The following is a 26335-nucleotide window of genomic DNA, read 5'->3' as shown; positions in this document are numbered from 1 at the left end:
GTATGTCTCCATCAGGTTATCAGGAACTCTTCAGTCGAATGCTGAGGAACTGATTAGTGGTTGATCACATTGGAAATCGTTGTAAGATGGAAGTGCTGTCTGGGTTAAGCACCCAAAGAAAAGAATGCAGCAGCCTAACTTAGTGTTAACCTAGGTTTCTGGATTTGAAACTGACCTTTCCTTATCCTGTTCCACACACCTGAAACTGTCCGTTTTCTTATCAGACCAAAGAGCAAAGAAGAAAAAAAAAGTAAAATACTTTACCAATCTATGTCACTCAGGTACAATTTTGTGGTAATATTTTTGTCTGTTTTCTTTGTATTGCTCTTAAGAGTCCTTTCTCAGCATACTATTCTGCTGTTGCCTCTGTCCTCCTTGGGGCACCTCAGTTCTGGATGCTACCCCTGGGATCTCTACTGTTGTTATGTGATTGATAGGATGTAAGTGACCATTACAGTAAGGGCTCTTTGTAAAAAAATTCAAAACATTTTTAAAAAATTTAAAAAAGGATGTTGTATACATTTTATAGTCTGGCTATCAGTTTGATATCTTGCTGTCAAGTATGTTTCTCAATATGTATTTATCCATCCCATCAATAAATGTTAATGATAAAACACTTATCTGATTGTTGTTCATGTGTCCTAAGTCTTCAAATTAGTCTTTAACTGTCACCTTATTGTTATGATTACAGTTTTTAGTTTTGGTAGTAGTATGTACTTTCTGACTACACAGGATCCTGTGTGAATTGAGTTCATTGGAAGGACCTAAGATCTGGTGGTCACAGTGAACCCGGTAGTATGGTAGTATGATGTAGTCAGAGGGGGAAAAAACCCTCACTCAATAAAGTGTTTTTGGTGGTGCTTGGAAAAATTGATAGTGAATATTCTTTCTGGGACATGTAAAACCACACATATGTAAATTACACATTTAAAGGGAAAGGATTTTATGCTAAAATACTCCCAAATTATAACAAAGTTAGCGGAAGCTATAGTTTAAAAACTAAAAGGCGGGGCCTCCTGGGTGGCTCAGGCTGTTAAACATCGGACTCTTGATTGTGACTCAGGTCATGATCTCACGGTTTGGGAGTTCAGGCCCCGACTTGGGCTCCACACTGACAGTGGAGAGCCTGTTTGGGACCCTCTCTCTGCCCCTCCCCCACTCTCTCTCTCTCTCTCTCTCTCTCTCTCTCTCTCTCTCAAAAATAAGTAAACTCTACAAGGAAAAAAGATCAATTTAACAGAATGATGTACACTTCTGAAAAAAAAATCACTTGAGTTCTAGTCATCCTTCCATTTTCTAAAATAAGACAACTTAGGATTTTTGTTTGCTGTACCTCTCCTAAAACTTTTGTGGGAATTGCTGACATTTTAAGAATTCTGGTCTGGTTTGAATGGAAGAGAAGAGAAATAATGTAAGGATGGATGATACTACAAAATCATAAGTTTAGTGATTTCTCTTTGTTAGAGTTACTATCAACTGTCATCCTTGGGAATAGATGAGGTATAAATCAATATAAAGGTGGTGTGCAACTGGATCCCCATTCATAGGGCTTGTTGAACTAATTGATAGAATTAGGCTTCATCTTCTAATGTTTATGTGATGATGGTTTCCATGACACTTGATAGCTGAATAAGAATGGCTTGATCTCTATCATTCATTGTTCTGAGGAAAGTTTGAAGCCCCTTCTGTGGATTGCATTTACTGTATAAGAGGCATGTGTTCACTGCAATCTGTAGCTCTAGGGCCTATTTCTGAACTCGTGGTTTATGTCACCTGTCCTATGCGTGCTACCTTTTTGCACCTTTTCTTCATTTCACATAACACAAAACCAACACGTAATCAAAAAGCCACAGCGATAAAAGCAAGTTAAAATTGAATACTAGATCAACCTTTTCTGAAGAGTAGTTTCAGGCACTTTTCTACCTTACATTTATTCCTTCATTAGAAAATAGTACCTATCAGGGGTGCCTGGGTGGCTCAGTCGGTTAAGCGTCTGACTTCGGCTCGGGTCATGATCTCACAGTTTGTGGGTTCGAGCCCCGCATTGGGCTCTGTGCTGACAGCTTAGAGCCTGGAGCCTGCTTCCAATTCTGTGTCTCTCTCTCTGCTCCTCCCCTGCTCATGCTGTCTCTCTCTCTCCTTCAAAAATAAATAAAAACATTAAAAAAAAAAAAAAAGAAAATAGTACCTATCAAGTGCTGTGTACCGCTTAACTGATGGGGATATGGTGGTAAACCACAAACATCCTTCCCTCACAGAACTTACACATTGTAGTTGTAGGGGAAACAAATAAGTAAGTAGAACTTAGTATGTTAGATGACAAGGACTTTGGAGAATGTAAAGGGGAGAAGGAGGGATAGAGATGTTTTGTGTGTGTGTAGGTAAGGCTCTTGAAATCGGAAATAAGATGGCTAGGAAGGAAGGCCTCATGAAATTACAGTTCAGCAAAGATCTGGAAGAGGTGAGAGCAAGCCATGAGAATAGTTGGGGTAAGAACTTTACAGGATCATTCCAGGAAACAAGTGCAAAGGTTCTGAAGTGAGAATACACTGGCATGTTTGAGAAATAGCAAGGAGGCCAGTGTAGCTAATATGGACATAAGTGAGGAACAGAGAGTAGTAGGATATGTGGTTAGAGAGGCAATGGAAAGCTAGATACTATAAGGCCTTGTAAGCCATTATATAGACAGTGAAATGCACCCTCAAACGCTTTGAGCTGACAAGTGACAAGATCTGGCTTAGGTTTTAAAGTGTTCATTTGGACTGCTGTATTTAAGATGGATTGCATGAGTCAAAGCTAAAGGGGCTTTCACAATAATTAAGGTAACAGATGAGAGTGGCTCGGACTAGGTAGTGAGAAATTACGTATCTTGAAGATGGAGACATAGGATCTGCTGTAAGGTTGGAAGAGAAGTCAAGGATGATTCCCAGTGCTTGGTCTGACCAACTGGAAGAATGGAGTTGTCATACTGAGATGAGGATGACTATAGAAAGAGGAGGAGTTTGGCATTCATTCATATTCATTCTGTCTCTGTCTCACACACATACCTTTCTCTAGGATTGGTCCCCAAAACTCCAAATTCTGAAAAACTCTCAAGAATTCATTTTTGTGGGGCACCTGATTTTGTGGGGCCTCCTGGTTCAGTCAGGAAAGCATGCGACTCTTGACCTTGGGTTCATGAGTTTGAGCCCCAAATGAGGTTACTTAAATAAACAAAATTTAAAAAATTCATCTTTGCCAATTTTTCTTTACAAAGATCCTCAGGTCCACTTTAACCTATTTAATACCTAGCAGAGTGTTCAGTGGATTACAAACAGCCATCTACTTTGTTAAACAGCACAAAAAGTTTGCTAACATCTTGACCCTTCAATAATATCTGCCCTCTTACTCACTTAGAAGGAAGTGGCTCTACATAGCAACTTTTTTGCCTTTCTTGGATTTAGCAGGAGGGTTTTATTTCAACTAAGACCTATGGTAGACCTAATTAAAGTCTGCTGTATCCTTATCTAGTTCCTAAAGCCTCTTTTCATTGTTCAGTATAGTAGAGTTTTAATATCCCTTTATGATATTACCACATTTGGTTACAGATTCTTTTTTTTTTTTTTTTTTAGGTTTTATTTTTAAGTAATCTCTCTACCCAAGTGGGACTTGAATTTACAATGCCAAGTTCAAGAGTTGCATGCTCTACTGACTAAGCCAGTCAGGTGTCCTTGGTTGCAGATTCTGATTCCCATATTTTCTGTAATGTGGTTTCCTCCAGTTAGTTTGGAGTTATAGAGTGTTTATAACAAATATCTTCTTTGTACCCCTTTTGAAGGTTGGAGTGTTTGCTTATGTGTACAAATCACAGTTGCTATTAATATTATGTTTGTATTGCATCCACAATCCCAAACTGCTCAAGCATGTTTACTTCAAAAGAGCATGGTTATCTTTCTTGTTCTCTCTGTATGTCTAGTGCATGGCACTTAGGCATTCAGTAAATATTTGTTGAATGAATTTCAGTAATGGGCCTTCTAGGGATGCCCTAATCTGGAATTGGCATCTCCTCTACCTACTCCACCTCCCATTTTTGTTTTAATCTCTTGTGACTAAGCTGACTGCTGTTGTTTGAGCATTGTAGGTTCTCTATACTCACCTGCACTGTGAATCATACCTGCTCATTGGTACTGGAGAAACATTAAATGAAACTGACACTAGATAAAGAAGCTTGGGAATGTTGGGATGCAAAAAAGATCCAAAAGGGTTAGAGGGAAAGATTGTTGGTTCATTTCTACAAGAGGTGTGGTGATGAAAAAAGATGTTTTTAACTAAAAATGGCTGACGTATGATAAAATTGGGATTGTGTCTACCATTTCTATATACCTCCATTATTTAGCATGAAATTGTAGAGAATTTTCAATAACCAAGGCCTAAACCAGAACTCATATTTCCTTATTCTCAGTCCAATGCTCTGTACTATAAAGGGATAAAGAATGAAGGTTGGATTCAAATTCTCCTTCTGCCATTTACTAGACTTAGGCCCATTCTATTCCTTGGTTATCTTATCTGTAAAATGGAAATAATAGCCTCTGCCTCTTAGGGTTGCTCTGAAAAATCAAGTGTTTAATTTCCCAGACTCCGTACTCAAACCAACTGCTCACAAAAGAAAACTACAGCTTTTTCCTGTATAAAGAGTCAACTGTACCGTGATCCTTTGGCCTCTATATGACTGATTTTTTTTACCCGCTGTGTAGGGACGGTGAGGTAACAGCACCCTAGAACCACACAGCGGCCAAAAGTAGTCCCACAAGTATACCGAAAGGAAGCCACGCTGTGACGTAGAAAAAAACACCACCACCGCGCCAAAGACTCCGGCAGCTAGCTCACCCTCAACCTCACCCTCCCCGGGGCGGAGCTGTTGACTGACGGACAGGTCTTCTTAGCCACCCCAGCCGCGCTTTTTCTCAGCGCCCCGCCCCCCCAGACATGATAGGTAGCTGGCCTCGGCCAATGGTGACACACCGCCGTGGGCACAGTAGCCAATCAGGAATTGGGACCCTGGAAAGGAGCGGGGGCCGAGTTAGAAGCGGCTGGCGCGGGCAGAGGCCTAGCGGCGCGGCGCGGCGCGGCGGCACAGGTAACATGGCCGCGGTGCTTGATCTCTCTTCTGCAGTTAGGCTGCTGCTTAGCTCCTCCTGCCCTCTCCGAGTTGTTACTTTGTCTCAAACAGCCTGGAGGTCGCTCTCCTGCTCTGGGCTCCCAGAAGCCAGATTCTCCGGTGCCCAGAGCCGGAGGACAAAATGGCGCTTGCACAGGCGGCCGAGGACGGGCAGGGCCCAGCCGTGAGCTCTGAGGCGGGCTGGGACAAAGGCGGCGTGCAAGGAGGCGGAGGCGGAGGCGGAGGCCGGGCGCGGCGCTGCGGCATTGCCGCCACCGCGTGGGGCGGGCGCTCCTTCCTCGTGCGCCGGCCATGCTAGTCTGAGATACGACGTGCTTGTGTTCAGGGTGGGGGCGGGCATGGCGCAGAGGTTGAAGTGAGACAAATTGTCTAATGGCCTGGGGAGACCTGTGCGGAGGGGAGTTACAGAGCGTGACTTCTGCTTGTCATTTGGAAGCTATCTGCAGTCTGCCCGGATGTCGTAGAGCAGGAATTTTCGGGAAGGGTAAGGGCTTTTTGTGTGTGTGACCCTGCAGGTTTTGGTATGAACAGGATTCGGATCCACGTCTTGCCGACCAATCGGGGGAGGATAACCCCAGTGCCCAGGTCTCAGGAGCCTCTGTCTTGTTCATTCACTCATCGCCCATGCTCGCAACCTCGTCTGGAGGGGCAGGAGTTTTGTATTAAGCATATCCTTGAAGACAAGAATGCACCCTTCAAGCAGTGTAGTTATATATCGACGAAGAATGGAAAAAGATGTCCCAGTGCTGCTCCAAAGCCTGAGAAGAAAGATGGGTATATATGTGTAGATAATAATCTATGTCGTTTGTACTTTTAGTTTTAAAGTGAGAGGGGAGATGTGGTATATTGTGGGCTTGGGAATATCTGGGATTTTTGTAAAATTGGGGTTATGGATATATCCTTGGGGAGAAAAAATAAAAACGTTGAAAACTGGAGAGACCACTTCCGTTTGGTCCACTCAATTAATCTGTTTAGACCTTTTCTCTTGTCTATAAAATAAAGGGATATTGTAGATTATTCTTAACTCTGGAGTCCATGGCCCTGTGGGTCATCCCTGATCCTTGTTAAGTAATATGCAAAACTGCGTGTATGTGTATTCTGGTTCCCCAGAAAAGCTTTATAGCTTTCATCATAGAAGCAAAAGTAGTCACATAACTTGGCTAGTTAATTCTGCATGTATATTTTGGTTTTAAAATTGTGTCCCACATCTTCTTACCTTCAGTGGATTGATACTGAATTAAAGTGTAGAGTTGCCTTCCAGAACCAATTTTGAAAGATGAAAGAGGATCTCTTTGATTTGTTCTAAGATGATGTCAGCGTTTTTTAGTTGGAATGTTTTGTTTGATGAATGAAGCACCAGATTATGATACCTGCATTTCCCCTTAGTAATACCAAATGAGTTGACCTTGGGCTAGTTAAATTACTCTGCTTCACTGGCCTTTTTAATTTATAAATGAAGGTAATAGTAATTTTAATTTCCTAAAAATGATCTAAAGATTAGTGACAGTGAAAATGGTAGAACTCTTTCAAGAAGGGACCTGAGTATAAAATGTTAATATTTTGTCTTCTTAGGGTGTCTTTCTGTGCTGAACATGCCCGTAGGAATGCCCTGGCACTTCATGCTCAAATGAAGAAGACTAATCCAGGGCCTATGGGTGAAACACTCTTGTGCCAGCTGAGCTCCTATGCTAAGACAGAGCTGGGGTCTCAGACTCCAGAAAGTAGCCGCAGCGAAGCCAGCCGAATTCTGGGTAAGGATCTTCTCTCCTTAGAATGAAAAAGGAAAAAGTAAGTTAAAGAACTTATTTTGGTTTATTTAGCACAGTATCTTGAACATATATGACATGTGATAATACGGTAATTAATTCATTGACAATTTGATGAGAATTCCAGCATTGCTATGTTCACCAGTCTTTTCAGTTTGAAGTAGCCTGTGCTTGGGTTTACTTTCTTGACTTTATGACTGTTTCCTTCATAGCTGTTTTTATGCTTGTCTTTGTTAGGCAAGGTAATTTCAGGAAGCAAGAGTAATTTTGAGTTGACCTTTCTGTCCTTTTGAGGGCATGGTTACCTCCTTATGTTATAAGTACTCTCACCTGGGTTGTATTTTTTAAGCTGACTTTATTTGCCAGTGCCTTTCTGCTAAAAATTTTTTTTTGGGGAGGTGGGGGGGAGTTGTTTGTTTTGTTTTAAATTTTAAGGTTTGGGTTGATGTGTTAAGTAATCTAGTTTTGTGTGGTGGAGTTACAGAGGTGGGAAGTCTTAATGGCTGCTCTCCCTTCCTTGCCTCAGATGAAGACAGCTGGAGTGATGGGGAGCAGGAACCCATTACTGTGGATCAGACATGGAGAGGTGACCCTGACAGTGAAGCTGATAGCATAGACAGTGATCAAGAAGATCCCCTAAAGTAAGTTGTAACTCCACATAAGGCTTTTAAATATTTTTTGCAGTCAGTGTGTGGACTACAGTAATGCTGTTAATTAACTATAGTAAACTATTAATAGGTTAATAACCTAGCAGTGTTGAAGATAACTTAGTTATTTGTGAGCAGTAATAGCTTAATAGCTTCCGTATGTTAAAGTGTCCTGGTTCATCACCATCTTGCTGCAAGGCAAAATTTGATTCTTGTTTGGAAGTCTTGGAATTTGGGGAAGTTTTTAGGTATCAAATTCTACACATGAGAAAGTATAGGGGAGAAAATAGGAAATTTCTTGGACATAGGAGTGGGAGGTTGGTTGAGAAATGGCTTAGATCAGTTAGAGAAGAGGAAACTGATGTAAGTGGATTCCTGGCTTAAATCTCAGGAACAATAATGTGATTGTATTTGAATACATTTTTTTCAGAGTTACATTTTATGAGTGGTTTTTTTTTTTTTCCCCCTGGTGGAAAAATAAAAAGATGTTCAAGAGTGCCCTTTGGTTTCATGGCTAAGAGAAACTGAGGTAGAAACCAGAAGTGAGTAATATGTGTATGTAATTATATCTTAACTAAGGTTCTACTCTTCATTTAACCCATGGGTCACCTTGGAGTTACAGGAACAAAAACATTGCCACTCAAAAGTCTCATGGTTTGTGTTTACTTGAGTTTTTTCTTTTTTTGTTTTCTTCATTCTTTTTTATTACTGTCTAATACTTCCCACTGACAGTTTGCATAGAAGTATTATAAATAGTGGGAGGGGTAATGAGTTTCTAGACTGTTCATAAAAAGTCATTTAGGTTTACATTTTCTGAGTATAATAATTGTGTCTGTTTTTCTTGAGTAATGTCAGTGTAGTCAGCTCTTCAGGAAGTACTTATTGGAAAGTTCTATCTAAGTAGTTTGCAAAGGAATGTTCGTTATCTAGTCATTATCTAGCAGAATTCTCTCATAGTAACTTCGGTTTATTTGGTTTATTTACTTGGTAACTTAATATCAAACATTCTTTCCCCCCCATTGTGCTTCTGGAAATGCCAGACTTGCTGCTTTGAAGAGGTATATGCTCTGTAGGGTCACAAAGTGACTGTCCTTTGGTATGGTAAATAGGTTTGAAGGTCCAGAAACTTGATTTTGTCAGTAGTAATCTAGAGTGGATCAGTCTCTTGGGGACACATTTATGCTAGTGTAGCTTAAAAATACCAGTTAATTTAATGAGAAGTAATAAATGTTAAAAGGACTAGGTATTTGGTGTCAATTTCTCCTAAAAGGAACATTCCAAGGGGGAAAGTAAAGCCCCAAGTATGATCACCTATTAGGCAACTAAATATAAGGCTTTCCTTAATTCCCCCATGAGATTATCCAAAAAATTTTGACCTCCTAAAATATTTGCATTTTTAGGGATGTAAATACAGTTGTGAAATGTCTTAGAGTATTAAATTTGTTAATGTGGTTGCATATTACTGTCTTGTTAAATTTAATAAAAGAGTATTGAATGAAATTCTTTTCATCTCATCTCTGGTGCCAGTGTTTTATTGTCACTAGGACCACTTTTTGAATCGTTAGCAATTTACAGCATTATATCGTCTTCATTTGCTTGTTCCAGGAGGGTGCTTTTTGTATTGTTTATGATGATGTCATTAGAGATTTTATCCTAACTAGGATTAATATTGGCATAGTTTCTTTTCCCCCTTATAGGTATGTGTATGTGATTTCCCTCAAAGTAACCATTTACTTAATTGCTTTGTAAAAAGTAATCTGAGGGGCACCTGGGTGGCTCAGGTCATGATCTCACTGTTGGTGAGTTCGAGTCCTGCATCAGGCCCTGTGCTGACAGCTCAGAGCCTGGAACCTACTTTGGATTCTGTGTCTCCCTCTTTCTGTCCTTTCCCTGCTCGTACTGTCTCTCTCTGCCTCTCAAAAAATAAATAAATGCTAAAAAAATAAAAATAAAAATAAAAATAAAAAGGAATCTGAAAAGTCCATTTATAACAACATCCAGCACTGGTGAAATTTTAGCCTATGAGTAACTGTTAGGGGCGCCGGGGTGGCTCAGTCGGTTAAACATCTGATTCTTGATTTCAGCTGAGGTCCTGATCTCACAATGGTAAGATTGGGTGTGGAGCCTGCATAAGATTCTCTCTGCCCCTCTCCCCCTCTCTGTCTCTAAAATAAAATAAACAACAACAACAGAAACAGCCAGCCAAGAAAAGTTTAAAAAAAAAAAAAAAAAGAGTAATTGTTTAATCGTTCGCTTTTTAGAAAGTAATTTTTTTTTTTTTAATTTTTTTTTTCACCGTTTATTTATTTTTGCGACAGAGAGAGACAGAGCATGAACGGGGGAGGGGCAGAGAGAGAGGGAGACACAGAATCGGAAACAGGCTCCAGGCTCTGAGCCATCAGCCCAGAGCCCGACGCGGGGCTCGAACTCACGGACCGCGAGATCGTGACCTGGCTGAAGTCGGACGCTTAACCGACTGCGCCACCCAGGCGCCCCAGAAAGTAATTTTTATCATATGACTTCTACAGGCATTCAGAGTTAGTTTCGGTAAAGGTCATTTCAAGTTATTGAGTCTTCATTGTTATTAAAATAAATTTGGAGGAATGCCCTTAGATAAGAGACACTAATATACAAGGAATGTAAGATGATTCCCTCTTTGTTGAAGATGCATTCAGATAATAAATCTCTGACTTAAATTTATGAGTATCAGAGTAAGGGAAGTTGGTGCATGCTTTTATTAAAAAAAATTTTTTTTTAATGTTTGTTTATTTTGAGAGAGAATATTCCAAGCAGGCTCTGGCTGTCAGCATAGTTTTTTTGTTTTTTTTTTTTTTTTTTTTAACTTTTTTAAATGTTTTATTTATTTTTGAGACAGACACAGAGTACGAGTGGGGGAGGGGCAAAGAGAGAGGGAGACACAGCATCCGCAGCAGGCTCCAGGCTTTGAGCTGTCAGCAGAGAGCCTGATATGGGGCTCAAACTCATGAATGGTGAGATCATGACCTGAGCCGAAGTCAGACGCTGAACTGACTGAGCCGCCCAGGCCCCCCTGTTGGCATAGATTCTGATGTAGGGCTTGATCTCAACAGCTGTGAGATCATGACCTGAGCCAAAATCAAGAGTCAGATGCTTAGCTGACTGAGCCACCCGTGTGTCCTGGTTTTAATAACATGATTTTAATAACTAGCCATGAATGTCTGGAACAGCCATATTGATTTGTTTGTTTGTTTATTTTGAGAGATTGTGAGCAGGGGAGGGGCTGAGAGAGAGAGAGAGAGAATCTCCAACAGGCTCTGCTCTGTCAGCATAGAGCCTGACATGGGGCTCAACGGTGAGCATGTGACCAGAGCCAAAATCAAGAGTAGGGCACTTAACTGACTGAGCCACACAGGTGCCCCTAAAATTAGAGTATGTAATTTGCATGCATTGTGTTTTAAGTGAAGGAAATAATTTTTTACTCAGAATGAAAATAGCAAGTCAAGGTACATACCTAGTTTGCTCTTCCTGTTTAATGATCACACAAGGCAAATGGAACCAAAAGTCTTTCAAATTTGCAACTAGTCTTTTCATTTTGAGTTACTTAAATCAGAGTCTGGAAAGTCTCCATTTAAACCGCCGTTTAACTTATTGGCTTTGTGACCTCATAATCAGCACAATAACTTTAAAAAGTTCTGTTTATAATTGGTGGCAAAGCTTAGTAAAATTGGTGTGGATCTAGATCTTTGGCAATTAAAGGTTAACTTAGGGTACTGTATTTTGAGAAATTTGTCAAGGAAATGAGCTGGAGGACAGTGAATAGCCTTTGTGGACCAGTGTTTTAAGGGCCCACGTAAACCCCAATATAGGAATGTGTTTTAAATTACGGGGCATCCGTATGGCTCAGTCGGTTGAATGCACAACTCTTGATCTCAGCTTAGGTCTTGATCTCAGGTCATGAGTTTGGGCCTCAAGTTGGGCTCTGGGCTGGGTGTGGAGCCTACTTAAAATTAAAAAAAAAAAAAAAGAATGTATTTTAAATTAGAAATTGAAATTATTTGTTACCTTTTGTACTTCATTTAAAATATATTAAGATATAAATGCTACTAAATTGAATACTTTTAAGCTGTCCTGACTGGTAAGTGACTAAATTATGGGGTAAGAATGTAGATTAATAAAAATTTTTGAGTGTTCCATGTCTTCACTTTTTCTTAAACATAATGTAACATTACTGGGGAAAATAATGAAACATCTCCCCTTCCTCATATTGTGAGATTATACATTAGCATCCATACTTGGAGATTTTCTTTGTTGTTTTGTTTTTGTTTTTGTTTTTGTTTTTTAAATTTTTTTTTAACGTTTATTTATTTTTGGGACAGAGAGAGACAGAGCATGAACGGGGGAGGGGCAGAGAAGGAGGGAGACACAGAATCGGAAGCAGGCTCCAGGCTCTGAGCCATCAGCCCAGAGACCGACGCGGGGCTCGAACTCACGGACCGCGAGATCGTGACCTGAGCTGAAGTCGGACGCCTAACCAACTGAGCCACCCAGGCGCCCCTGTTGTTTTGTTTTTTAATAACAACTTGCATGTTGCATGACAGTGTTCATATTTAATAAGGTGATTGTCTCAGTGGTGAGTTCTTTTTTATTTTTTAATTTTTATTTAAATTCTAGTTAGTTAACAAACAGTGTAATATTGGCTTCAGGAATAGAATTCAGTGATTCATCATTTACATACAACACCCAATGCTTGGGGCGCCTAGATGGCTCAGTTGGTTAAATGACTAACTTCTGCTCAGGTCATGATTTTACAGTTTGTGAGTTCAGTCCCTGCATTGGGCTCTGTGCTGATGGTGTGGAGCCTGCTTGGGATTTTTTTTCTCTCTGGCTCTCCCCCTTCTGTGTGCATGTGCTTTCTCTTTCTTTTTCTCTCTCAAAAATAAATAAGTAAACTTAAAAAAAAGACTCCATAACACCCAGTGCTTATCACAAGTGCACGCCTTAATACATATCACCCTTCCAGCCCATCCCTCACCCACCTCCCCTCCAGCAACCTCAGTTCTCTGTAGTTAAAGAGTCTTTTATGGTTTCTTTCCCTCTTTTTTTGTCTGTCTCTCTGTCTGTCTATCTATCCAGCCAGCTATCTATCTCTATCTATCTAGCCGTCCAGCCATCCCGCCATCCCCCCTTCCCATATGTTCATCTGTTTTGTTTCTTAAATCCCACATAAGTGAAATCATATGGTATTTGTCTTTCTTTGACTGACTTGTGTAGCATCATAATACACTCTAGCTCCATCCACATTGCAAATGGCATGATTTCATTCTTTTTGATGGCTGAGTAAATATTCCATTTATATATATGCCACATCATTATCTTCATCTGTTGATGGGTAGTTGGGTGACTTCTTGTTAAGTAACAAGGTTAAGTCTCACCTCTACCCTTGTCTCCTTTTAAGCTTGGGGTTTATTGTGTTTTCTTATGCTTTGCTGAATTCTGTTTCATTGTAGACATGCTGGTGTTTATACAGCAGAAGAAGTTGCCCTGATTATGCGTGAGAAACTAATTCGGTTGCAGTCTTTGTACATCGATCAGTTTAAACGACTTCAGCATCTGCTCAAAGAGAAGAAGCGACGTTATTTACATAATCGCAAAGTGGAACATGAAGCTCTAGGCAAGTTTTATGCTAAGTTCCAATAAGCTGTTGTATTGTGGGTTCAACATGTGATTTGGTAGTACTTAGATGTATTTCTGTCTTGGTACCTGGAGTGAAAAATTTGCTTTTGAAGATGGCTGTCTTACCGCTAAAGATTTCCCAGTTTATTTCTTCTTAATTTGGGGAAGCCATCCTTCATTGGTTACTTGGCACATAGCGTCTTGACTGTTGTGACTCACCAGGTAGTAGTCTCCTGACTGGCCCAGAGGGACTTTTGGCCAAAGAACGAGAGAACTTAAAGCGTCTAAAATGTCTTCGGCGGTATCGTCAGCGCTATGGAGTGGAAGCCTTATTACATAGGCAGCTGAAGGAACGCAGAATGCTGGCCACAGATGGTGCTGCCCAACAGGTAATTTGTGTTTATACCTCTAAGGGGCATATATTTGCTTTGTTTACAAAGTCACAAATAGTGAAAATATTGTATAGTCTTGGCTCTGAAATCTGACTTAATTTAATTGGATGTGGGGTAAATTGAAAAGAGCACAGTTAAGTGATCATTCTTAATTTGTTTTTTAAGCCCTTGGTCTCTGCCTCAATGATAATTCCATTTTTATCTGTTTTATTTGTTGAGGCTCCACATAAAACTAAAATTAAAAAAATTTTTTTTTAATATTTATTTATTAGAGAGAGAGAGACAGAGTATGCAGGGGAAGGGCAGAGAGAGGGAGACACAGAATCTGAAGCAGGCTCCAGGATCTGAGATGTCAGCACAGCTCAGTGTGGGGCTCAGACTCATGGACTGCAGGAGCATGACCTGAGCCGAAATCAGACACTTAATTGACTGAGCCACCCAGGCACCTATAAAATTACAGTTTTAAAAAGTGGTTTGCTGGGGCGCCTAGGTGGCGCAGTCGGTTAAGCGTCCGACTTCAGCCAGGTCACGATCTTGCGGTCCGTGAGTTCGAGCCCCGCGTCAGGCTCTGGGCTGATGGCTCGGAGCCTGGAGCCTGTTTCCGATTCTGTGTCTCCCTCTCTCTCTGCCCCTCCCCCGTTCATGCTCTGTCTCTCTCTGTCCCAAAAATAAATAAAAAACGTTGAAAAAAATAAATAAAAAGTGGTTTGCTAGGGTGCCTGGCTGGCTCAGTCTTTGGAGCATGCCACTCTTGATCTTGAGGTTATGAGTTCAAGCCGTAAAAAAGGGGGAAGGGTTTCTAAAAGACAAAATAGTTTGAAAACCATTAGGCTGATCACATTCTTATAATCTGGAGAAGTATTTTGGATTAGGGTTGACTCATTATTTGAACATGAAGTTTTAACTTTTTTTTCCCTTTCATATAGTCTTGTGAGTAAATTTGTCAAATATTGAGGGTTTTTTTTTTTTCTTTAGCCTTTAAGGGTGTACCTTATATGTTATAAGTTAGTATTGTCATAGATAACTGGTTGTATTTTCTTTTGAATGTTTATTTATTTTCTCCATTTTAGGCTCATACGACTCGTTCCAGTCAGAGGTGCTTGGCCTTTGTGGATGATGTTCGATGTTCTAATCAGTCTCTTCCAATGACCAGACACTGCCTTACCCGTATCTTTTTTATTCCTTTCAGTTTGCTAGCTAGACTAAAGGCTGGTGGGAATATCTCATAGTTTGCTTAATTGAAGGTCTTTGTTTTCCTTTGGCCCTGAATCAAGGCCAGCAGTTTGTCGAAGCTGTTGGTTTCAAGCAGGAGCCTAAAGAAATGTCTTTCTATGGTCTGTTGGCCATTTCAGAACTTTGGAAATGTAATGGTCAGTTCATTAGAAAGAAACATCTGAGTCATTAGAGATAGGTGTGGGCTAATATTTATTTGTTGTTGATTAATACTGGGATTCCAAACTATAGAGATCCCTGATAGAACTTGTTCATTGGAATTATAATACTGTTAAGTCCAGTTATCAAAAAAAAAAAAATTTACTGTGGGTTTTCCACCAAAAAAACAATAGGTTCTGAACTGTGACCTTCCTTTGAGAATTAATCTTTTGTATGGCCAATTTGTGTATTTTAGACTTTATTCAAATTAGAAGCTTATCTATTTCCAAAAATGGAATGCTCCCACCCCTACCCTCCCAATTAGTTTGCCTTTGAACCATCATAGCATCTCTTGATTCGGCTACAAGGTCACATTTACTATCAGGTTATAAGACTTTTTGACTTGTTTATTCGATTGTGAAAGTGCATCTTTATTATGGATATCGAGTAAGTTGCTTTCACAGTAAAGTACTTGTTAAATACTATTATCTAAAGGCATAAATCTTGATGGATTTCATTTGCCTGGAAGAGATATAAAGTATATGGAAAATAAAATATCTTTTTAATAGAAAAAGGAGAACCTTGGTCTTTGAAAAGAAGACTTTTTTCTATTCTATTTATTGAATGTTTTACTAGTTTATTAATTATTGCAATAAATGTCTGATGAAGGATTACTGTCCTTAATACACAAAATACTTGTGCAAGGTAATTAAAAACTATAAATAAATGCTCAAAACATAATTGGACAAAGGTGGACAGATGTAAAAGTAGAAATGGCTAATAGTGGAAAAGTGTTTTCACTGTACATAAATGAAATAGGAAATGAAAATTTTAATCTATGAATTTGATGTTTGTATATATATGATGTTTACTGAGTGAATTTCAGGTTGAGGTTATGGTGAAATGGATCCTTCTAAATATTGTCATTGGGAAGATCAAGTGGCACAAACTTTAGAAAGCAGCTTGACAGTATTCATATTCTTTGATAATGATAATGTCACCTCTGGGAATTTATTTTAAGGAGATAATCAAATGCAAAGACTAATATTTTTACATAAAACTCTTTCAACTAGAGACAGCCTTGAAATTCTCAGAGATGGGGAACAAAGAAGAAAATTATTATATAATATGGAATAGGTCAGGGGTTAAACATTTTATTTAATAAAATTAATGAATGACATAGGAAAATGTTTGATAGTGACAAAAATAGGGTATGGAATTCCATATAATCAAATCCTGGGAGGGGAAGTAAAAATTGACTATTTTTGGATGGTGGGGTTGTGAATGCCCTTTATTCCTCTGCCTTGTACTTGCAGGTTTTCTTCAGTGAGCTTGAATTTATAAGTCAAAAAAACTCAATTTACAGATATTAAGGAGTATTTTAGACTTACAGTATTATTCTCAAATAGCTTATTAGAATATTAATATTTTAAAAAGCAGAGTTGAAAATGAAATGTATTTGAAAAGAGAAGGGAAGTATGATTTTTTTTGTTTTATGCTTTTTTCCTTTCCGCTCCATAGTTGCTTAAGTCACTTACCCTTCCTTAAGTCCTTCTCCCAGAGAAAGATGCGACTGCTATTGGTGACCTGTTAACTCTTTACTCTGGTCTAATGGAGACAGCACTGGACTGAAAGTGAAGGACCCAGACTCTAGTTGTAGGTCAACCATTCCCTTCTCTTTGTCTTTCTTGTCCCCATCTGAAAGGAAAGGGGGTGGAGGAGGATGGGGGGGAGGGTTTTTCCAAGATACATATATTGTATTAAATAAGACTTATGAAAGTTCTTTGAATTCCATGAAAACAGTTCTGATTAAAACATTTAATTTAATGGGTTGATCTTAAGTATTAATAATTTAATAAGATTGGGCTTTTTAAGCACATTGGAGACTGTTTAGATTTTCTTAAGCAATGCAAATCTGATTGTTCCTATTAGATTCATGTGCTTGTTCATTTGGTTGTTCGTTTTCATTCAATAAATACTGTTTACTTTGTACTATTTACTGTTCTTTTAGAGGAGTGGTTCTCAACTCGGTGCCATTTTATCCTCATTTGGCAATGTGTGGAGACAATTTTGCTTGTTCTAATTCAGGAGTGACAATGAGATGCTACTGACATCTAGTGGGTAGAGGCCAGAGTGTTGCTAAGCACCTGGCAGTGCACTGGGCAGCCAGTAACGTCAATAGTGCCAGGGTGTGAAACCCTGCCTTAGATTTCCAAGAAGTGATTGTGAGAAATGGCTTATTCAAGAAGTTTTACTTGGTTTAAAAATAAATTGTATGTTAGATTTTTTTTAATTTTTAGGAATTATCACAAAATGTGGGAGAAAAGTTTACTCATAATTCTATAATCCTGGGTACACGTAGTTTATAGGAAATGGAGCTTTCTGGTTTAAAAATAAACCCACATTTGAAATAACAGTTGTCTGTTAATCTAGGGAAAAAACATGTAGTTAAGATTTCAAGAAGTGGTATCATTTGAGTAAAAAACTATTTCATAGGGTAACTGGAACTAAATTTTGTTATTTTACCTAAGATGATTTTAATTTTGATTCATTTTACAGAGCTTCTTTGCCAACTTGGAAACTGGCCCTTTTCTGTTTTACTCTTAATAGAAGTAATTGTTAGTACTCCTGAAATGTTCCTGGAGTAGTTCCTTTCCATGGGAAATTCTATTTCCTTTCTCTCTGGGGGAGCATACAACTCCTCTGCATTAGTACCCCCACCCCCTCAAAAGGGAAGGGGGCATGGAAATAAAATAAGTTTATTTTTATTTTTTTGTCAAGATAAGATCCCTAGTTACTAGAGGTTCTATTTTCCCCAGTTCTCTGCTGCTTTAAGTATAAAACATGTAAACAGTTTGGAAATAAAATTCAAAAAGTTTTTGTAATCTTTTGCCAGTCTGCTTAACAGAGCAGAAACATTTGTGTCTTGATTCTTGGAAGGAGGTGGTACCGCCTCTGCAAGCTATCCACCTGCTTTTGCCATAACCTGTTTCTTCTGAATAGGTGTAGAGACCTAGAATTGTTATTGCTATTTGCTTAGCACTGTTTTCAAATGTTTTGCGTTTGACTCTCCTCAGTGAGAACAAGATTAATGTCTCTGGTTTAAATGACTGGGATCCTGAAGTGGGGGGGACTAGATTTAAATTACTGTTTGAGCTAGAATTAGATGCTAGTGAATGACACTTATTTTGAGAAGAACTTTAAAAATTGCTAACTGGGTTTGGTTCTGTTTCAAATGTAACCAGTTGTCTCCGTAGTCCACACCTTGAATTTTACATGGCAGACAACTCTTTCCTATTTTGTGCCTCCAATAGATCCATTTTATTTCCCTTGACCGTTTTTCTACAGATATTTGTCAGGACACGAATCAGGTTCTCTTCAAATGCTGCCAGGGGTCTGAAGAGGTACCCTGCAACAAACCAGTTCCTGTAAGCCTCTCTGAGGATCCCTGCTGCCCACTGCATTTCCAGTTGCCTCCTCAGATGTATAAGCCCGAGCAGGTACTGTCTGTGCCACACGATCTGGAAGCCGGCCCCATGGATCTGTACTTGAGTGCTGCCGAGCTTCAGCCCACTGAGAGTTTACCTCTGGAGTTCAGTGATGTAAGTTAGAGAAGCTCTGCTCTGGTTGGCCCTTGAGGCAAGGCCTTATTTATTAATGGTGAGACTAGGTTAGTCTTTTGTGGCCAGGAGAGTTGATAAAGTTTTTGAAATGATATATGTATGGTTGTATTTGTATGTTAGCATATTGATTTAGAGACAGTTAAATTGGCAAGAGTTTTTCTGCAAGAATGATAAGGAAAATAAACTGTAACCTATGGGAAATTGGAAAGTTAAGATTATGGTTGGATTTGGTGTAGCCAGGAAATTTGGTACCCACAAGGTGAGTGATTCACTAGAATCTTAGTAATACAAATGGATTCTGAGATCTACTCTTGACAGTTGTAAGCTTGTGTTTTCGTTCTGTCGTAGTAAAGGTTTCATTTTCAGGTTAATGTGCCCCCCAGAAAATGACTGTAAACTTAGCTCTGGCTACTGGCTTTATTTTTGATGTGTTATCATAGATTCTATTGTGAATGGACTAGAACAGCAGTGATCTCTTTATTTATTTTTATAGCCTTCTAAGTATGTACAGTACTTTTTGAAGCTTGTTCCTCAATTGGTCCCAGCCCATAAACCCATCTCTGATTTCGTTTCCCTAATTAGCACTACCCTACTGTCTGACTTCAGGCATCAGTTGACACACCATCGCTAGCTTAGCACCTTGCTTAATATTTAGCCCTTTGGATAAAGGTCTTCATTATTTATTCTGAAGATAATTCTTCTGAATTTCATAATAAAAGGTGTATTATATATAACCACGTCATGTTTAATGTGACAAATCTAAATGGAAGATTGAATATAGGTTTTAAGATTTTTGCAAAGGGTAGAAGCAAAGTTTGAGTGGCCTCAAGGGTATTGCTTGCTAAAAAAGGGGATATACCAGGACAGGGTAATACCTGAAAAAGATCCTGGGGCACCTGGGTGGCTGAGTCAGTTAAGCGTCTGACTTTGGCTTAGGTCATGATCTCTGACAGTGCATAGACTGCTTGGGCAGGATTCTCTGTCTCCCTCTCTGCCCCTCCCCAAAATAAAAAAACTTAAAAAAAGTTGCGTGCTTCTCCCAACTAAGCCAGCCAGGTGTGCTCGTTTTTTTAAATTTTATTTTTTTAATTAATTTTATTTTATTTTTTTAATGTTTATTTATTTTTGAGACAGAGAGACAGAGCATGAATGGGGGAGGGTCAGAGAGAGGGAGACACAGAATCTGAAACAGGCTCCAGGCTCTGAGCTGTCAGCACAGAGCCCGACGCGGGGCTCAGACTCACGGACCACGAGATCATGTCCTGAGCCGAAGTCAGCCGCTTAACCGACTGAGCCACCCAGGCGCCCCTAAAATTTTATTTTTTTAAAGTAATCTCTACACCAAATGTGGGACTCAAACCCACAACCCCGAGATCTCTCTCTCTCTCTCTCTCTCTCTCAAAATAAATAAAAACTTAAAAAACAAAAGAATAAACTGATTCTAATTTTTTTCCATAACACCCCTGTTTTGATTATGTATGGTTTACATGCTTATTAGACTGATTTTCATTACTTCATTTATAATAAAATTACAATTTTTATTATAATCTTAATTCTTACTAAAAATTTTTCACACAGATTTCATAGAATATGAAAACTAGAAAGGGACCTTATTATATACTTAAGTGCTTTCCAAATTTTTCCAAAGAGATTATGTTGAAGAGGGTAAATGAATACATAGTCCTAGATTGATAAGGACAGAGTTTGTCCACTTTCCTTCATTTTAAATGTGAAGAAAATGCAGAGAGGTGCCCTTTTCTTTTTTCTTTTCTTTTCTTTTCTTTTCTTTTCTTTTCTTTTCTTTTCTTTTCTTTTCTTTTCTTTTCTTTTCTTTTCTTTTCTCTTTTCTTTTCTTTTTCTTCCTAACTTTTAGTAACATGAGCAGCTTTATAGGGTCTAAAAATTAACCTAATAAGCACATCACCAGATTCCTTTCAGGTACTAATGTACATATGTAGAAAGTAGCAAATGTATTTTATATAGATGTATTAGGTTAGTAAATTCTATATCATCTGATTTTAATTTCTTACAACCATTTCTGTTTGACCTTTTTGCTTTTCCCTTTTCACCTGTTTTTGTCATCTCAGTATTGCTTTTTGGAGAATTTTTCACAAAACATTAGAGATTATAAGATGTGATCATAGGTGAAGCTTGACATTTAAGGAATCTTAAAAAATATTTTAAAATATACTATCAAATCTGTTAATTCTTATTTGTTGTTTGGATTTTTTAAAAAGAATGTATGGGAGCGGCGCCTGGGTGGTGCAGTTGGTTAAAAGTCTGACTCTTGATCTCTGCTCACGTCACGATCTCATGAGTTTGAGAGTTCAAGCCCAGCACTGGGCTCTGCACTGATGGTGCAGACCATGCTTGGGATTCTGTCTCCTTCTCTCTGCCCCTCCCTGACTTGTGAGTGTGCTCATGCACATGCTTGCTCGCTCTCAAATAAACTTAAAAAGAATGTATGAGAAGTAACCCCTTATTTTTGGGAATCCAGTGAGTTTTTAAGATGGACCTTTGACATTAGAGATTTAAAAATGATAAACATTCCATTTTGTACTTGAACATCTATTATGTTCATATTAATGTACTTTTGATAAACCATATTGGTCATTAAAAGTTAGTTTTATTCTTAATCTTTGGAGGTAAAAATTCTCCAGAAAATGTTGAAACAAAATCCAGTTTTAGAAAAGAAATTTTGTCCTATAATTCTGGATATATTTATTAGCATAAAAAATTTGCTGGGAAAAAAATGATTTAACTGTATGAATTTCACCAAGCATTCTTAGCTTGTAACCTATATTCTGCCTTATATACCATTTCTATAACTTGTTAATAATTTCTGGTAACTTTACCTATGGGAAGACCTGGTATTAGGTATTAATCTAGGTTAAAATTCAGTCTTTCATCTGGGTGTTATATTTGCCTGTTTTCTGTGCTTTGATCCAAGGATGTTTGGCAAGTACCTAATACCTTAATTCTATTACTTTGAGGTTCCTCTCTTTTTGTGTGTGATTTTTGAGATCAGAACAAAATATATATTCTTTGTGTCCTGATGGATTTATATCTCTGAATATTGCTGTTCTGATAGGCATTTCTGCTGATCCCTTCTTCCTCTCTTGTTTTAGGTTCTTTCCCCCAATTTTAATTCTTGTAACAGACAATATAACTATGTGAGAAAAGCCTTTTCAGTATCTATTTTGTTTTGAAGACATTTCCTTACCATTGTCGTCCTGAGATTTGGAAACTTTGTGGTGTGCCACCTAAACGGGTTCTTTTAAATTCCATGTTAATTATTTGTATAATGTGCATATTAAAAGAATTGGAGAAAATAGTTCACAGGCTTAACCACGTGCAAACACTGGTTTCTGTGAATAGTACAGAAGTTTCTTACACATCGGAAATAGATGTTAGCCGGCCATACCCTTTTCCAAATTTCTGCTTTAATTGATCAGCTTTAAGTCTAGTACATTCTTTAATTATATTCTTTACCTTAATTATTGTGAAGTGTGATTAGCACACCAAAGAAAGGGAAAGGGTTTCATATTCTTAGACTTAATTTAAAAGCATAGAACTAAGCCTCTTGTGAAGCTAGATTACTGGAAACTTTGAGCCTCTATTGGGGCTTTGTGGGGCTAAGTGGATTGGGTGTAGGGGAGTAGAAACCCTTGGGTAATATTCACTCTTGTGAAGGAGAGGTTAGCAGTAGACTCTTGGTGGCATGAAAGTCAGTTTGACACATTGTCTATGGCTTTGCAATGCTTAGGCCCTGAATCAAGACCAGTGGTTTGCTGTAGCTGTTGGTTTCAAACAGGAGCCAAGAGTAATGTGTTTCTGTGGTCTGTTAGCCATTCAGCACCCCAATGGGAATGGCTAGTTCAATTGGAAGAACATAGTTTATAGAATTGTTCGTACTTTTTCTCCCTTCCCCTTCCCCTTCCCCTTTTCCTTTTCCTTTTCCTTTTCCTTTTCCTTTTCCTTTTCCTTTTCCTTTTCCTTTTTTGCTTTTTTCCTGTTTCTCTCTCTTAGCAACTGGAGTATGTGTAAAAATCAGGGATTTGCTGTTTGGGGATAGGGACTTAATCAAAATAGAATTTTGTAGTTCACTGTGGCTGTTAGGGCATTAATCAAGCAATCTTCTATTGTCCAATTTTTTTTTTTTTTTTTTGTAGTAAGCTCTGTGTCCAGCATGGGCTACTCATGACACTGAGATCAAGAGTCGCATGTTATATCGACTGTGCCAGCCAGGCACCCCTCATATTGTCCAATCTGTTAAAGCAATATTTTAGTTTGTGATTATGCTGATTGTCTATATTATATTCAACATCGGTGAATGTAGATCTTGATTACAGTTAGTCTTAGAGGGAATATGCTTTCTTTTTAATAGAGTTTCTTTGTAAAATATTTGTAACATGAAATTTACTGTTTCAACCATTTTTAAGTGTATAATTCAGTGGTGTTAAGTACGTTCACAGTATTGCACAACCATCACCATCTCCAGAACTTTCCCATCAGCCCAGAGACTCTGTGCCCGTTGAACTAGAACTCCTGCTTCCTCTCTTCCTCCAGTCACTATTCTTTCTGTCTCTGAATTTTTCAATTTGAAAATATGGGTTTAAGCTACTGTAGTGGTCTGTGCTTTATACTCAGCAGCAAGGAAAAGTTTTTAGTGCTTTTGGATCTTACCCCATTTGTTAGACATTTGGGGAAAATCTTTTTTTGATTAAAAGTAGGCAAGGAGGTGAGGGAACTATGGGAGAATTGCTTTGAGGTTTGTTGAAAAATATGCCAACTTAAGCTTATTTTTTCCCTTGGTGTTCCTGATAGGCTTTTCTCTTTCTTTTCCTAGGACTTGGATGTTGTGGGTGATGGTATGCAGTGCCCTCCTTCACCCTTGCTTTTTGATCCTTCACTAACCCTTGAAGATCATTCAGTCAAAGAAATTGCTGAAGGCTCAGTGGATATTCTGGCAAGTGAAGAACAATCCCATCCAGACACAGGTCTCCCTGCTGGCTATGGCTAGCATGTACTCCCAGTGAGTGGGGTTGTTATCACAAGAGGACTGTAAGGTGCCCCAGATGGCAATTCTCCAGATGGGCCCTTAGAGACAACACCTGATGGACACTAGTCCCAGAATCTCAGAGAGCAGGAAACTGTTTATGTAGTTAACTAGAAGAGGTTAAGACAAGGAGTCTACATAAATGGTTCTTTTTAAAGGGAGGGTTCAGCACTGGAATTGTTTTTCTCATAGAGTATGGACAAGTAATGTGATATGGCTTCTTTCTTTGATTCTTGGGTGGGGTACCAGTGGCCCTGACTGAAGACTAGCAGTTGTACTATGCTGTTGGTTTCAAGCAGAGGCCCAAAGAACTATCTTCCTGTGATTTGCTGGCTGTTCTGGAGTCTCAGCAAAGAATGGCTGTTTCATTGGAAGAAACAACCCACAGTTCTCCTTCCCATTGGGAGAGCCTCAGGAATGCTATAGCTAATGACTGCTTACTCCCAAGGGTCAGAGATTGTTACGTATGGGGAAGAGCATCTGCTCAGAGTTGTTTTATTTCTGCTGTCTTGATCCTGATAATTCAGATTCATGTTTCAGACCCTAATGAATGGATTTGTAACCAAAGTGATTTTCTTTTAACAGGGCCAGATACAGATGGCTGGAGATGGGTGCAGATCACAGGGGTCTCGAAATTCTGAGAAAGTCTCTGCACCACTGCCTCAAAGTGGAGTGGCTACTGCAAATGGGAAGCCAGAACCTTCTTCTATCAGTTGATAGTTTGTTTTGGGAACCATTTGACTTTGGAGGATTTGAATTTTCCATTCTTTAAACAAATATTTATGACTCTCTCTCACTGAAGGACAACTCCGATTACGTTGTTTTTCCTCTGGGTTATTGAGTGCTGTAGTCAAACCAAATTTGGGGGGAAGGGACCAGTAGTGTCTACAGGTTGTGGATGGCTTCTCACTCTGTGCAAGGAAGAGAGATCGGTGATTCATGTCAGAGCTGCTGGGATTGAGAGAGTATTTGGGACCATGCCTGAGGGGAGAGACATCTTTGTAATGGGAATTCCCAAGTCTTGGAATAAATCCACATAGGTGTTTCGGCAGGAGATGTGTACCCTTTGGATATTGATGAAACCCAGTGTTTGATTTTCTCTATCTAATGGCTTGTGTTTTAGCCTTTCTTCACCTCTCACCTGGTTGGATAATCTGAACCCCCCCTCAACCCTCCAGTGAACTCTGACCTATAACCTCTGAGAATAGCCCACAGGACTGGGCCCTCCTTAACCATCCATCTTGCTTCTAACCTATGTAAATTTCTGTAGTGGCTATCTTATGTAAGATACAATAAAAAATTATTGTATATAATTTCTATTAAATGTTAAAATGTTATGAAAATGTAAAACAATCACTTGAATGCATGTTTTGTTTATATTTGTGAACATATATATATTTTGGAGTCCTTAGGGAGTTGTCTCTGATGGGAAAGGGAAAACAGGACAGGTAAACTTCCTTTCCAAGAAGTAGATACATTTTTGGTAAATTGGTTTGGTTTGGAGGATAACATAAAAACCTGTAAGAAGTAGGTAGAAAGGGGTGGAACTTCCTTATTAAAGCCTACTAGTTCCAAGTATCTTCCTTATTTTCATCCTGCTCTCTGTGTCCCCTACTTCCACTTGCCTTTCTTTCTCCCAGTTAATGTCTCGTTATCATAGAATTCTCCAGAGCTTGGAATATATATATATGTAAAACTTCCATTGAAGTCGGGCCTGATGCTAGATCACTGAGAGAGACATAAGTTGTCAAGATCATTTTGATGATGAATCTAAAGATAGGGTTAAAATAGAAGTTCATTTAGGTTTGAGTTACCTATGCTAGAAGTTATCTTTTATAGGCTTAACTCAGAGGTATTGTGGGTTAGGTTCCAGACCACTGTAGTAAAACAAATATCTAGATAAAGAGCCAGGTGAATTTTCGGGTTTCCCAATGCATATAAAGGTTATGTTTATACTATAGTCTATTAAGTCTGCAGTAGCATTATGTCTAAAAAAAGAGCATACCTAGTTAAAAGATACTTTATTGCTAAAAAAATGCTAACCATCATCTGAGCTTTCAGCAAGTCTAATCACTGATCATATATAATAATGAGAAAATCTGAAATATTGCAAGAATTAAACATGTGATCTAGAGACATAAAGTGAGCAAATGGTGTTGGAAAAATCGTGCCAATACATTTGCTCAATGCAGGGTTGCCACAAACTTTCATTTTGTGAGGAAACGCAATTATCTGCGAAGTGCAATGAAGTGAAGCACAATAAAATGAGGTATACCTGTAATTGTCCCTTGACTTTTGTCAGTGAAAGTGCTGCCCACCTTTATTTAGTAGCCCCATGATCTTCACGGGTATTACCAAGCTCGGTCCTGGCCTCCAGAGAAGGCACACTGAACTTAGTAATATTGGTGCCCTGCTTACCTGATGGCTTTGGTGAATGAGGATGTCCTCTGGGCCTCACAGAATGGACCCAATTTGGCATATCCTCCTCCCTGCACCTTTTGATTTGCCTTCTGCCAGGGCAATTCTGGCATTTTCATTTCGCTGAGTGCTTGCCGTCATTTTTTCCTCAGTTTTCTGAAAGGCTCCCCGGAAGCTAGTTTACCCCCATTCCCTGGGCTCCTGGCCAAGATGTTAAATCCTGAGTACTGAGGACATGCTCCCAAGTCC

At 38.9% G+C, this 26335-nt stretch overlaps 1 protein-coding gene and 3 non-coding genes across 7 annotated transcripts; all 4 read left to right on the top strand.

Annotated features, from left to right (window-relative positions):
- Positions 1-4995: 4995 nt before the first annotated feature.
- KANSL2 (KAT8 regulatory NSL complex subunit 2) lies at positions 4996-25949 on the top strand. 4 transcript variants are annotated; one of them, XM_047066049.1, is made up of 10 exons: positions 4996-5116; positions 5674-5932; positions 6731-6909; positions 7451-7565; positions 13058-13221; positions 13446-13612; positions 14686-14782; positions 18335-18588; positions 23459-23609; positions 24254-25949. In XM_047066049.1, the coding sequence occupies exons 2-10, from the start codon at positions 5682-5684 to the stop codon at positions 24307-24309; spliced, it is 1434 nt and encodes a 477-aa protein (XP_046922005.1). In that variant the 5' UTR covers positions 4996-5116; positions 5674-5681; the 3' UTR covers positions 24310-25949. The 4 variants fall into 4 exon arrangements, with proteins under 4 accessions (XP_046922005.1, XP_046922007.1, XP_046922008.1 ...); XM_047066051.1 differs by having other exon boundaries at positions 23459-23644; positions 24254-24344; XM_047066052.1 differs by having other exon boundaries at positions 5001-5116; positions 18335-18486; positions 23459-23578.
- Positions 14874-15010, top strand: LOC124502802 (small nucleolar RNA SNORA2/SNORA34 family). Its single transcript, XR_006960050.1, has one exon. It is a non-coding gene; the product is annotated as a small nucleolar RNA SNORA2/SNORA34 family (small nucleolar RNA).
- On the top strand, positions 22373-22505 carry LOC124502803 (small nucleolar RNA SNORA2/SNORA34 family). The gene has a single exon (XR_006960051.1). It is a non-coding gene; the product is annotated as a small nucleolar RNA SNORA2/SNORA34 family (small nucleolar RNA).
- On the top strand, positions 23917-24051 carry LOC124502804 (small nucleolar RNA SNORA2/SNORA34 family). The gene has a single exon (XR_006960052.1). It is a non-coding gene; the product is annotated as a small nucleolar RNA SNORA2/SNORA34 family (small nucleolar RNA).
- Positions 25950-26335: the final 386 nt, after the last annotated feature.

The sequence above is a fragment of the Lynx rufus genome, unplaced genomic scaffold, assembly GCF_022079265.1.
Source record: "Lynx rufus isolate CCGP_SWC_20201006 ecotype Redwood Valley unplaced genomic scaffold, mLynRuf1.p SCAF_7, whole genome shotgun sequence".
Lineage (NCBI taxonomy): Eukaryota > Metazoa > Chordata > Mammalia > Carnivora > Felidae > Lynx > Lynx rufus.
The sequence above is the reverse complement of the archived record's forward strand: the minus strand, read 5'-3'. Positions and strand labels throughout refer to the sequence as shown.